Raw genomic sequence first — 14,824 nt, 5'->3', positions numbered from 1 at the left:
CTCCCCCTAGTTTTCAAATCTGGTTTCCAGATGAGCTCACATAATTACTAGCTGGTGTGAACAGAGCATGTGAGTATTTGACAGCAGCTATGGTCTTAATTCTACATTTTTTAGCAAACAGGCTTAGACAGTGATGGTTGTTTTTTTTTTTTTTGTTTTTTTTTTTTTAAATTGCATGCTGTGATATCTGAGTGAAAAGCTGCCTAATGCTGAGCATCAAAGTCATTACATTTGCCCCATATTCAATAGAAGAAACCACATGAGACTGCTGAGAAAAACAAGGGCAACACAAACTGAGCTTCATCAAATCAACACTGGTGATTACAATACATAGGCTTTACTGCCCCCTAGTGGCAGTGGATTGCATTCATAACAAGCTGAAAAAGAAAAGCAGATGAGACTGAAAGAAGCGAACTAAAGGGAGAGGTAGCGTACAAAATATATGACTGGGAGGCAATAAAGGGGAGGTGGAGGAAGATAAAAGATGGGTAAAACTGTTAAAGAGACATTAACTGATCACAATAAGCAGCAGAGCAAAGCTGAGTGTGCCACTGGGAAATAAATCTGAGGGTGAAGAAAAACATCAAGAGTGGCTGGAACAAATAAGGGCACATGAGAGACAGAAAGAGGGTGAGAAAAGCAATATGCCAAGCAACACAATGCAGGGGACGATGGCAATGGGGATGAGCAAAGAGTCACCCGTCTTATGGGCACAAACGCAAACTCTCTTCCTCCTTCACACCTCTGCCAGCTTCTTCTCCCCGTTTACTGAATCTGCTTTACCACCTTAACTCATTCACTCATTTTTTTTGTATCAGAAGAGTTTATTCTCCATTAGAAAGGCACCCATTTGAATTCTGTGGCAAATGTCCCATCTTTCTTTTGGGTAAAGCTTTAATCTCTGGATACAGATTTCTCCGTAAGAACCGTAACATAAGCGTTAAACAGCATTCTGATTTCTTGTTTTTTACTGGCCTTTATTGTTTTAGCAGTGAAAAGCTATTTATGTTAAGCCGCTGTAATGCTGCTTCCCATCATGCTGTGTATCCTGGTGTTTTACAGAACACTTTACATGGAAAATCAGCACCTTCAAAACAGGGATCAGGGTTTTGAACCATTTCATGTAGGAAAAAAAAAAAACAATTACTTGACACACCACACATTTCTAAAGGATTTTAGTTTATCAAAGAAAACCTTTCAGCGGCAGAGATATAATCTTTTTCCATTAGCAAGTTCACAATATTCTGTGTAACAAGCAGCACAGGCAGCAGAAAGAATCAATGTGTAGTTCTGAATCTTGTATTAGCATGAATCTTAGAAAGAAGCAGCAACACTGAGGGATGATTACATACCATCAAGTCAATTTTATTTTACAGACTCGCTGCAGAGTCGATCATATCTTTTTATTTCAGCAGAGATCATTTGACTTCGACTACACCTCAGGCGCAGGCACGTTCTTTTAATGCCTGCGCATGAAAGGAGATTGTAGAATATTGTGATATATATGGGTTTCTCTTGCCTATGTCTCTCTTTCTTAAACAAGATAACAGGTTGGAAGCTGCCCTGACTAACAGGTGTCAGAGAAACGGGCAGATGCTATTCATGGAGTCTGAGAGGTAACGAGCTGAAAGTAGGAAATAATGTAAGAATGAACTGGTAAAGTTTCTTTGTGACGGTACGGATGCTGAAGAGGAAGAGGTATTTTAAAATGATCAATGTAAGAAATTCTAGTTAAGAAAATGAGGATAGTTATTACACCGAGAAATGTATCGGCGTAATAACTATATTTAGGATGATCCCAAACAGCTGAATTACCGTCCTGACAAGGTTTGTCACCTTCCCTGTGTGCAGTTAGTAGCTTTTAATAGTGCTCAAATTGATCAGAGCGAACTTTAAGAGACACGCGTAAACCTGAAGGTGCATTTTCAAATGACTTACCGGGTCATGATTCACAGATCGCTTGAAAATGACTGACATTTTCAAGATTTTCTGAGTTTTGTGGGTTTGGCACAGACAACGTGGTTCAGATCAAAGATCTAAGAGTGTAAACAGACAAGAAATAAATCGCCTGAAGGCAATAGATGTACTGAGGAGGTGCTGAACCAAGAAAGGAATATGGATAAATGGCGCAAAATCCCACTTTATTGTTGGCAACTGTGGAGTAATGAAAGCAATTCTTACATCAAAAATACCACTCATCCAACAAGGTTGAAGTCGACCTGCCAATATTAGGTCTCAGATCCATAGCTATAGGTAGAAACAAACTTGTAAGCTCTGCAAACTGTCCTGCCAGGACTGAAGGAGTGAGGCAGAGATATAACACACAGCCTGCTGGAGCAAGCAGAGCTGAGGCAGAAGAAGATCCTTCAGTGTCCAGCTTATATGAGAAAGATGCTGATCCACACAATCTGATTGAGATACTAATAAATATATTGTTGTAATATATCATAATATATTACTACAATTTGTCATGCAGCTTAACAAACAGTCAACCGTGCAAGGAAATGCTGCTGACAAGAAGAACCAATCAATTCACCACACACACGGACAAGCAAACACACAGCAGTGTCATCTATCTCATACGCTACAGATGGTAACCATGACAATGTAGACGCTTAATAACAAAAATATCCATGCACATCCATATATATATATATATATATATATATATATATATATATATATATATATATATATATATATATATATATATAATATAAAATAAAAATGTAAACATTTATAGGGCAAAATGTATGAATTTTTGTGCAGTGCTCTGAAACTGTTTCTTTTGACTTAAGGAGCCTGACAGCGTGGTGGTAAAAGCCGTCTTTTAGTCCTTTGGTGCTAGCAGTCAGACTCTTGTACTGTCTGCCAGATGGCAATAGAAGTCTGTGTGCTGGATGACTGTGGTCCTAAATGACGCTGTGTGCCTTTCACAGACACTGGCTGCAGTAAACGTCCTGGATGGGAGACAGACTGCGATGTACCTCCTGCTTCCCTCTTCCAGCTGTGCCAGGAGCTTTTCCCACACCGCTCTGTCGTCCAGCTTTCCAGCACACTCTCTGCGCTACACCTGTAGAAGTTGGTGTTCATGCCAAGCAGCCTCACTATCCTCAGGAGATATATATTTCGAGGTTGCAACAGAATAACTTTGTTTTGAAGCACTTAATGCATCTGGACATCCTGCATGAGGATCACAGCCAGTTGAAGAAGAAATGAAAGAAATCACAGAAATATGATGTGATGGTGGAACATCTTAGGGGTGTCATTCACAAGAGCAAGGATTGCTCATCCTTGCTGTTGTGTTTATCAGGGAACTATGACCTAAAATGCCCTGCTTTCCTGAGCCCAGGAAAACTCCAAAACAGATTGAATGTGGGACTTTCGTTTTGCTGCCAAAATTTACTCTTGATCACAGCTGAGCGATGGAATATCAATGGATGAGAGAATCAAACGCTTTGTCCTTTGGCTCAGCTCCTTCTTCACCACAACATATCACAGTAACTCTCATATTGCTGAGGTTGAAGTCCTGATCTTTGAATCCACTTCAAGCCATCTCTTGAGATATGTGCTGTGGTGATGCTTTTATTTTTTTAGAAGTGACCGGGAAGCTGGTCAGGTTTGATGGTAAGATGGTTGGAGACAAAGTGTAATACTTGAAGGATCAAATCCATCCCCTGTATATGAACGCATTGAGCTCATTCTTGTGTGTTATCATCCATCTCACCTAAACATAAATAAATGCTAAATATAATGCAGTGAATCATTAAGAATGGCATAATGCAAAACTCAATAAATCATATTATGTGGTGAAAATTCAAGGAATGTGTTTCTCTTTTAGAACTAATGTGCAGATAATATGCAAATTTGTTGTGCGTGAAAAGAGCTGGAAATCAAATGTGTGCTTAAAATTGTAAAATTACAAAGAAGAGAGAGATTATAATTGACTATAAAAGAGCTGAGGGATAACAGATGTGCCGAGAATCAACAGAGATGGCATAGGCTGTAAAGCTGAAATATGATTTGGTCTGATGCGCAGCAGTCTGTTTATTTTACAGAACTCACAAAGCCATGGGAGGAAGCAGCCAATGAGGCATGAGAAAGGATTGACGGCGAGGAAAGTCGACTTGTCTGAGCCAGCAGTTCAGACAGGAGTGAAGCTGGGAAGCCTGCATGCTGTGATCCGGGGGGCGGGGGGGGTTATGATGCAATCAATGAGCGATTGATACGGTGTCTTACAACTGAAACTACAGATACCTCCCTGGAAACGTTGAGTCAAAACAGCAGAGTGAAAAACTCTCCCTTCACACCAAATTTGTCTTAAAGCTGACAATCTGTTGCTAAAGTACCCATACCTGTTGACTTTTTTCACATTAAAACCACAAACGTGGAACCAACACAAAGTAGCTAGTAATTTTGAAATGGAAAGAAATGTACAAAGTGTTGAATGCATCTGTATAGAGTTGAGGCTGAGGTGGAGCGTCACTTTCCAATAGGTTAACAACCTAAAATATTATAAATATGCTCTAGATTTTCATTTCATGAAACAGTGTTTATTTTTTGCTTTTTTCCCCCCTTTTTTCCATGTTTTATTGTATGATATGAAGTAAAGGTAAAATATGCTGAGGTTTTGTGGTTGTCATGTGACATCATATGAAAAAACTCCCAGGGTCTGAATACTTTTGCAGGGTATGTATGAGTGAGCTTTAGAACAGATTTTTACAGTCAGTCTGTCTGACCCTGACGACATCAACTTCTGAGCAAACGTCCTCCCACCCGGCTCGGTCAGGAGGCAGTCGTGTCAAAATGACTCTCTAAAGAGGAACGTCAGAAGCGGTGCCCGCATGAGGCCACACCAAGAGGGGAGGTGAGATGAGGATTCATCATCTTTCCAGATTGTTTTCTTTTTACTGTTGTTCTATATGTTAAACAAAAAGCACGCACTTCTAAATGAGAAATAATCACATTTTTCATCGGAAAAATAAAGCGTTCACTCAGGGACAGAAGATAAAGACATGAAACAGAGACGATCAGAGTCAGATAGTGCAGACAAGAGCTCAGATAACCGGAGTGATGAAATGTCTTCAGGACAGATTGAGGGACAGGAAAATGATCATCAAGCAGATACAAAGATAAAGGGCGAGGGACGCAGTGTGAGCAGTAGAGAACCAGATTGTATTGATAAAGACGGAACGAGAAAAGGAATCATCATCAAGATGGCAAGAGAGGAGCAGGAATCACACGGGGCATTTGAATAGAAAAGAAATAGATAATGAGATGCTAATGTAGCAACAAAGGACAGAGTGCCCTCCGGGGGGAGCTGTGCAACAGCAGGCGGCTTCTGTATGAAAACAGATGAAGAGGGGAGAATTTAATTTTAAAAATGCCCTTTATTAAACCACCACAATGCGTGCGACTACAAGGTGATTAAAGTCAAGCCAGATTCACATCATCCCACCTCTGGCTGCATCTGAGCTAACGCAAACAGAGGCAGAAGCCTCCAAGAAGGATGAGAAAATGGGAAGAAATTCCCATCCTGGGTTTGAATTTCTGTGGCGTGAGGTGAGCACACGAACGGGGGTCCGCTGAGGACAAAATCTACGTTAATGAGACACAAATCCAAAGACGGAGCTAAAAAGAAACATCTGAAAAAAAAAAAAAAGGGGGAGGAAGGAGGCTCAAGAGAAAACATGAAGCTGGACAGAAGAACTGAGGAGCAGGGAGAGGTTATGATGGAAGACGGGCTTGAGTGGGCGGAGGAAGTGATGAGATTTTATGTAAAAGGGGGATAAAATGGAGAGATCTGGTGCAAATGATGTAATTACTCAAGTGAATGAGTGTTAAAGAAAAGTGATGCCAAGAACTTGCATGAGGAGAGCGCCTGTGAACGGCTCCGGAGAGCATCAAAGAGAATACTGTAGGAGGGGAGGGGTAAATATATGCAAAGCTATGAGTAATTGTAAATTTGTGCAATAAAAATCCACCCCCCCGCAACCCCTGAATCGCTGCGCCGAGTGGTTTTATGTTGGAAGAGTGTAACAGTAGTGGTTTGTCTGAACCGTTGAAAAGCAACCGTATGACCGAATGAGCTCCAACAGACAAAAGAACAACAGGGCCGAAAGAGGTTCTTCTAAAGATCTGTTTCAAGAGGAGGCTGTCGCTGCAGCTGCAGCTGAAGCTGAACTCAGTTACAAAAAAAAAAAAAAAAAAAAAAAAAAGATCAAACGTGAAATGAGACGAGATTTTCAACAACATCAGAAGTTTGGGCTTTTATCTCAAAAGTTTTCTCAACCAATCTTTTGCTTTTCCTAGCCTGCAGGATTTTTTATTTTTTATTTTATCTTCAGTATGAAAGTCCAAGCTTTTCACAATTATAGCGCTTTAAGAAAGTATTCATACTTCCCATGTGCAGCCACAAACTTTGATTTATTTTCCGGAGATTTTACGAGATAGAACAACTAAGTAAGTAGTGCATAATTAATCAATGCCAGTTAAACTACACATAATGTTTGTTAAAAATTATTTCCATGGAAAATAAAGAGACAGTGTAAGCCTCGGTCACATTTATTCTAACAACTCAAAATAAAATCCAGTGCAGCTAACAACCTTCAGAAGCCACATAATATCTGTGAAGGACTCAGGTGCACCACACAGCCCAAAGATAAAGCTGTGGTAAAGTTGTAAGAGTTAAGTTAAAATTCAACATCCCAATATTTGAGTATCTCACATTGTGATGTTCAAGCTGCCATAATTGAGGAAAATTATCAGTCATAAACCAACCAAAATGTTTTTGGCCTGCACGCAACTGTGTGTCGGAGAAACCTCTGCACATCACCCTCAACACACAATTCTCAATGTGAGATACGGCGGTAGCAACGTCATGCAGTGGGGATGCTTTTGTTTGGCAGGGAAAGTTAGACTGGTTAGAGTTAAAGGGAAGATGGATGGAGATAAATAAAGGACCAAAAAAGCAGTTAGATGCAGGAGGGCAAAGGTTCACTTTTCAGCAGGACAACCCTGAACATGCATAGCTAGAAAAGAGCAGTTCAGATCAAAGCATACCCATGTGAATAGTAAAATGAAATAGAGTGTAAAGTCTAGACATCAAAATGCAATGGAGAATCTGTGGAAAAGCTTGAAAAATCTCCAGACAAACTGAGTTTGACCTGTTTTACAAAGGCGAATGGGCAAGAAAATTCAGTTTTTAGAAGAAGTGTAAAGCCAGTAGAGACAAAACCCATAAAGAGCTTTATTTCCTAAATATAATTCACCTTCCACTTTGCAGATATGCACTATTTTGTGTTGATCTTCTACAAAAATATCCAAATAAAATTCAATAAAGTTTGATTTTGTAACGTGGCAAGAGTTAAAAAATACAAAAGGGAGATGATAGCATTAGCTCTGCACATTTGCATGCTCATTAACCTTTCTGCAACACTGTAATTGCATTGCCTGTTGTAGACTTTAAACAACAGCAGCAAAAAGCTAAGTCAACGCTACCTACTATCATTGCTGCAGTTCACACAACTTGCAGCATGGGATGGCCAAATTGGGTTTCCCTTCTTAATTAGAGCAATAAATTTGGAAATATTAGCAAAGGCCACAAGGGCTGCGCCAGGTCATTAAGGGATTACACAGAGAAATGAAGAGCCGTAGGAAGAGGGGGAGAGAGAGGGAGGGAGAGGAGCAGGAAATGATGAGCGAAGAAAGCTTTGGAGAGGACTTCCACGATAGATCCCTTCACCATCCTTTTAACGTTATCACTAAGTGATTCATGGGCTGAGGATAATTACCCATTTGTGTTAATTCATCCAAATCAATCACTCTTTTTTGGAGTCAGTGAACTGAAAACAGAGCCTGCCATCTGATTTCTGCAGCTGACAGTCATTCGTGTTAATCTGCCATGAGAAAAGCATCAAAGGCTGAGTGATAGAGATGCAAGCAGAGAACATTCGCATGATGGAAAATGTTCTTTTTCATGCTCATTAGCGTGCTTTATGGCACTTCATCCTCCTGGATGTTTCCACAACTATACCAAAGAACCCGGCAGTTTTAACTTGATTCTCTGTCACAACCCTAACGGATGTTGTGTCTGTTGAACCAGATCACTGTGGGGAAATATTATTTCCAGCTCACCTCCACGAAGAGGAAACAGGGCACGATGTAGGTGCTGGTTTTCAACTGGCCTCTGTCTGCGGTAAGGTTCATCACGGGCCTCCTCTGCGATGGTCGCTGACTGTCAATCATCTGTAGGAGATAAAAGTTCATTGTAACGTTTTTGTCTATCACATGTATTCATCTTTGTTTAAAATAAAAAAAATATAACTCATATCCATGCAATAAAAGCATAGTTAAACACAGTCTCTGCCTTAAATGCAGAAGTTTCAAGTAGCTTTTTCATGAGTGACGGCAGGATGGAGCAGATGGGTAGAATGGTACCTTCTCTGCAGTAATATCTCACTGGCATGAAAAAGTCTTGGGTTCCCCTAGTATCAGTTGCATATTGGCACTGGGAAAAGGAATGTGTTTTCTTCTGGTAAGTGATATCTCTACAAAACCATTTTTGACAACAGATGGATGAATTTATGAATACATTGACTCAGAGTCACATTCCTCTTGTTTTATTCCTTGCTTAACAGAGCTATTTATTCTCCCAAATATTGAGACAAATTCAAAAGTACAAGGGCAGGTGTTTTGTTGCTTTGGGCAATTTGCTTGGCTCCTTAATCTGTGATGTCTTCACATCAGCCTGGGATCTCTTCCTCTGCTGTGCTGACCCACAGGCGTCAGAAACGCTTTGGTTGAGGCAGAGGATGTGGAAACTGGGTTCCTGACGATGCCTCACTACTTCTAGCGCTCACTTCATTTTCATTGGATATCAATCTATTGCTCTTCATAAAAAGTGATGAAAATCGTCACTTCAACATGTGAAACAGCCACCAGTAGAATTCAAATCCTTCATTTATTACCAGAATGTCAACAAAATTCAGCTACACAGTTAGGGATGTTAAACACGATGCTAAGACATAAACAAAATGCTCTGAAAAATTACATGCAAGTTATTACTTTAGATTTATTTTAATTTGAGTCGTCATATTTTCCTTACAGTGAATATAATGCTATTGATCAAGCTTTAAACATTTTGATGCCTTTTACAGATTACTGGAAATAACTGCAATTTATGTCTAATCTAATATGTTTTTCTGTCTATTTTCTTAAGTATTTTTATGAAACTGCTTTATTTTAAATTTCTGCAACATATTCTACCTCAGTTCTTTTGATCATGCATGATATGAAGAAAAATAATGATCACTATTATATATTGTGTTAGCAAAATATATGAACTCAAGCCAGTTTAGCCTTTTCTCAAATGTCTGCTTATTTCATCAAAACTGTATTTTTAACTTCGAAGCATGAGATTCAGACTGTAGCATTCTTGTAATGCTTTGATTTTCTTTCTGCTTTAAATAATTGAAACATTTGTAAAATCCTGTGGATAATTAAAATGATTTTAAAAAAACTACGATTGCAGGCACTTTACCAGATAAAGGACGTCTTTCTGAGGATATACAGAAATGGCACCAGTTACAGAGGATCAAGCCTTTACAGTGAACAAAGGAAGCAGGATGTATCTAACTAGCATATTGAGGACAATTTGAGCGTAGAATAATGTAGCAACCATGCACTCATAAATCTAGATTTCCGATAGCCTTCGTGCCCCGCATTTCTGCATATAATCCTTTCTGAGTATAAACGGGGAATCCTTTCTCTACCCACCGTGAGTAAAAGGTATGAAAAAAACAATTTTTTATGCAAACGCACACCTACGCTTTTTGCTACACACACATTTGCAGATGTGCAAAAACGCACACAGTGGCACATCCTGCATGATACATCAAAAAAAAAAAAAAAAAAAACACTCAGGTATACAGGCGCAAACACACAAACCAAACAGGGAGGAAATGGAAGAATGGAGGAGGAGGAGGAAATGAGGCCGATAGGAGGAGAACTAGAGTGGAAACAGAGGAGTGATGATCAAAAACAAAAGCCTGACAGAAAGAGATAAAAAAAAGAGACAAAGTCATGGTGCAGATGTTTGGAGACAGAAGTGTGGATGGTGAGGTAAAAAGCAAGCAAATTCAGCAATGGGAAATAATTCTGATAGTTGGATAACAGGTAGAAAGAAAAGAATAAAGCCTCAGATGACAAAGACAAAAGGAGAGAAAAGAGGAGAAGGAGCAGAGCGTTAGAGTAAGAGCTCATGAGAAGCTTTGGGGTTTCTGGCATGCAAATCATCGCACTCGTGCTAAATAATGTCAGCCTCGTTATATGCGGAAAATCTCAAAAGGCATTCAGATCATACGTCTTTGATTAAAGCGGCAAAAACATTTTGTTAGGAGTTGGGAACTTTCTAATCTGCCTGTTATTGCTCATAAAGAGAAAACAAAAAACACCAATCCTCTGTATATAATTTATTCATTTTAGGACCAGCTGGTTTTTCTCTGCAGATATCACGCTTATTCCCTCATCTCCTTGGCAACAATTATCTCCCTAACTTTATAGCGCCTCATCAGCCCTTTCCTCAATCAGCGGTTGTTACAGCAGAAGTGGAGAGTGCTCCACTTCACAAGGTTGGACGGCATCCATGCTTGTATTTCGGCCCTGAATGAATAATGAAGAATAATAGATAAAAGGCGAGTCCTTCAGTCCTGTCCAAACAGGCCCTGAGAATTCATTATGAAAATGATAATAAATGTACAAGCACACAAATCAGTAAAACATGATCAAATATTAATAAAATGTATAATCTGTGCATTAATAAAGCAAGAATTAAAAATGCAACAGACTGAAAAAAAAACAAACATTTCACAAAGATCTCTTCACATCTGAAGCCGTTTAATCCATCGACACAAAAACAAGGCTTTCTTTTTAATCAAAGTTCAACAGGCTTTTTTTTTTTTTTTAACTAAAATGAGATTCAAAGATTACTAATTTATACTTTACACTGAGAAATATATCACATTGATCTTGCAAGCTCAGCACTATCTATGCATACATATATAGATCTGAACAGTCCCTAAACTTGCAATATTAACAAATTTGGGACTAATTAAATGAATAAGCCAATAAATGTGTTAGTACTTCAAGTATCTTTTAATATAATAAGTCTCCTTGGTAATTTGGGGTTAACAAAGCTTGGAATGCAGACAGCCGGACATGCATCTGAGAAATAGTGTTACATTGTCTCTTAGATGCAGTTGAAGAAGAGAGGCAGAGAGAAATCAGCCGGTGGCAGGAATGGCCAACAGGGCGAAGAAACGTTCAAATCTGATGTTTTCCTCATCAGGGAAACATCAGGACTGCCTAAGTGCTGGAACTCTTAGTTGTGGAAACTGTTAGTACATAACTCAAAGCCCAGAAAATGAATCATTTTACAATGAAAATTATAATTTTTTTGTTCAGGGTGAATGAGACTTGGATGTGTAATGGTCATTTCACCCCTCCACCATTTTGTCGTTTTCTAGCAGATACCAAATTGAGACACCTTCCAAAGGATACCCAGTAGTATCCAAATTAGGGATGTTTTGTTAAACTGGCCAATGGTCTGCCAACCAAAAGCCAACTTCAACAGATAACAGGAAGGCTAAGCATTGCACATCAGCTTTGTGGTTTCATTGTTTGAAGCCCTGAAACCAGGAAATAGAGCACATCACCCCAGTTCTAAAGTCCTTACCCTTACTCCCTGTAGCTCAGAGTGTAGACTTTCAAATACATTTTGTTATTTTATAAATCACTCAGTGGTATAGCAACAAGATACGTCAAAGACCTGTTGTTGTATCAAGCTTCCAGCCACGTCTTCTGATTCAAGTCTATTAGTCATTCCCAAAACCAGAACCAGACATGGAGACGCAGCATTCAGTTGTTGTGCTCTACTAATCTGGAACAAACTTCCAGAAAACTGCAAAAAAGCTGAAACACTGAGTTCCTTTAAATAAAGGCTAACAACCCATCCTTTTAGAGTTGCCTATGAGTCATAAAAGCTTGGGTATTGATCAGTATATTTAATGTATATTTGCTCGGTGATTTTGATGATGGTATTTGATAAAATGTAATATTTATTCGTAGTTGTTTACGAATGCTTAATGGTGTAAAGCATTTTGAACTGCCTTGTTGCTGAAATGTGCTGTACAAGTAAACTTGACGTGGTTATTAAGGAACAGACTGGATTTGGACATTTTGCAGCTTTATGAAATGCCTTTGCCTTCTGTAGAAAATACAAACCAAGATCTCTGTTTCATGTCGGTATAACTGTTCTAGTCGTTAATAGAAAATGGCAAAAGCAGATGAAAATGTTAATTCTGTAATCATTTAGTTTTTAATTTAAAGGGAAGCATACATTTCTAATACCATAAAACTTCTAATAGGACAAAAGACTTTCAATTAACGTTGCTGTAGTCCCCAGAAAGGCTAAAATTGTTATTTAAAAAAAAACAAAAAAACACTCTGATCAGTGCTTCTGTACCATTAAAAATGCTCAAACCCAAAAGAATATTCAGTGAACACTGCAGCAACATCACTGCATATACATTACGTAGGTTGAAATATAAGCTCTTGTTGTAAAGTGCGAACCGTTTTCAAAGAGAAACAGGATTCAAAGCTCCACAATCCACAGAGAGCACACTGTAATATTTATGTCATGAATATAAAAGAATTGTATCCATACATGCACACGCTCACACAGGCAGCGTGCTGTACATACAGTGTTTGGGAAGATCTTTTATGTACTGCTTTTCCAAAGCTGTGAGAAGCAATAAGGCAAAAGGCTGGCATGACTGATTCTCCATGCTGTTCACTATTATGTGCATCTTTAAGCCCTTTACTGGTACCACGGCAACAAAAGGCTAAAAACCTCACTGGCACACACTCAGTGATTCATAAACGCACACACATTTATGCTCACGCTAAGGTTTTCTCCTACTTCTTACACTGAAAAAGTGACTATTATTCAGGGACTCATTGCATGCCGATTTGGGTATTAGTAAAGCAAGCAGCCACACGGTTGGTACTTTTTTTAGAGTATGTGAGTGTGTGTGCGTGTGTGTGTGTGTGTGTGCAGCTGAGCATCCCTGTGACCCACATTGTTGAACCTCAGGAGCGGCACAGCAGGAATTCCATCTGTAGGAGGACGTCTTCCACTCCTCTCTTTACCTTTCTCGTCTGCTCGCTCAAACACACACACGCACACACGCAGTTTTCCAAACAAACCAGGTTTAGCAAGTGGTTCGAAAAAGTCTCACCTTCTGTCTCTGTGTGTTGGAAGCAGTGCTGCTGAACAGTGGCCGCTGCCTCTAGAAGTCTAAGGGGATTTTGCTTCTGCAGCGAAGTCGCATCGTGTGGTCTGGATGTGGTCTCAGCTACGATCTCTCTCTTTCTCCTCTTTTCGTCTCTTTCAAAGCACAGCCGCCCCTCACTTCCGCTGCTCCGCCACTTATAAGCCTTTCGGCACTAAGTGTGAATAGAGAGAGATAGAGAGCCTGCCCACTGCCAGGCACTCAGCCTGCAGCCAGACTGGTCTATATCTGTCTGCTCTCTGCTGCTGGGTCGGCAAGCTAAATATGATGATCTTCAACAGCACTTCCAGGCTAATTAGTCAAGTGACGAGATCCACGGGCTCAGTGAGGGAGCCTGCTCAGTGCAGTTGCCGGTGGATACGGGGAGAGGAGGAGAACGTGTGTGTGAGAGCATCTGCATCTGCGTGTGGGAAAGAAAGAGCGGAGGGAAAAAACAGTGGGAAGAGGGAATTTAAGAAAGAGAGGGAGAGAGAGAGATGGGAGCAAAAATGAGAATGTGTGTGTGTGGTAGTCAGAGGCTGAAGCAACACTGTGGCTAAAATGGTAGACATCATGCACTTTAGTACCCCTGGAAACCACTTTGACAAAAAAAAGGGAGACACACTCTGAGCGTAAAAGTACTGGTTGTGTGTGTGTGCATGTGTGTGATTATGGCTGGAGAGCCAGGAGAGAAATGCAGCTGAATTACCCAATGGTAGTCAGTGTTGTGTGCTTCTACGGCTTCTTTTGAGCACCTTGCCTTATACAGAGTGAGCTCAGGTGATCTGGGACCTCAATTCTGAACAGCCTGAAGTGGGTTAATGATGCATTGTCAAGCAGAAAAGTGGGATGCAACCCACACATGTCCCTATGTAGGTCACAGGCCTTCTGGTCGCAAGCTCACCAGGAGGATTTAGAGGTTGTTGTTGTTTTTTTGTGGGTTTTTTTTCCACATGCAGGTATGTGCATTACTTAATGATTTTGGGTTGCATTAAATAAATTACGCCTAAATCAGTGGCAAACTGAAGGCAGTCAGAGTTTTCATGAGAAATGCATGTTTCTGTGAGGGTGAGTCTTTTAGTAAATGTTTAAACATGCATGCACAGTGCACTGCAAGGGACTGGGACATCCACTGAAGGCACTGAGGCAAAGGCTAAATTCACTTTGGACTTCAACCCTGTTTACAGAAAAAATAAAAAATAGGAGTTCCACTTTGACATAGTGGCTCTGCATAGATTTTCATAACCCTTGAAATTTTGCAATTTATTTCAAAAACTTCTATGTATACTACTGGGAATTTATATAACAGACCAACAGTGGATTTTTTCAAATAAAAATCTGAAAAGTGTGGGATCCCCTTGTATAACTCATTTTTTGAATAAAATCAACAATTTAAAATGAGAGTTAGATTACAAAACAATATTGACTATTTCAGAGAGCATTAATTAATCTTTCAAGAGCATAATATTGTGGCATATCTGTAAACTTACAAA

At 39.7% G+C, this 14,824-nt stretch overlaps 1 protein-coding gene across 1 annotated transcript in view; it reads right to left on the bottom strand.

Moving 5' to 3' along the window:
* The window catches only part of plppr2b (phospholipid phosphatase related 2b), a 58,864-nt gene that overhangs the window by 37,970 nt on the left and 6,070 nt on the right, over positions 1-14,824 (bottom strand). The window contains exons 3-4 of the mRNA XM_014982149.2: positions 13,299-13,752; positions 8,137-8,247 (exon numbers count right to left, since the gene is read on the bottom strand). Coding sequence (XP_014837635.1) covers positions 8,137-8,247 — 111 coding nt within the window. The 5' untranslated portion in view covers positions 13,299-13,752. The remainder of the gene's footprint in view (positions 1-8,136; positions 8,248-13,298; positions 13,753-14,824) is intronic.

The sequence above is a fragment of the Poecilia mexicana genome, unplaced genomic scaffold, assembly GCF_051168715.1.
Source record: "Poecilia mexicana isolate PSO_F unplaced genomic scaffold, ASM5116871v1 scaffold_1, whole genome shotgun sequence".
Lineage (NCBI taxonomy): Eukaryota > Metazoa > Chordata > Actinopteri > Cyprinodontiformes > Poeciliidae > Poecilia > Poecilia mexicana.
Note: the sequence above shows the minus strand (reverse complement) of the source record. Positions and strands in the feature narration are given on the sequence as shown.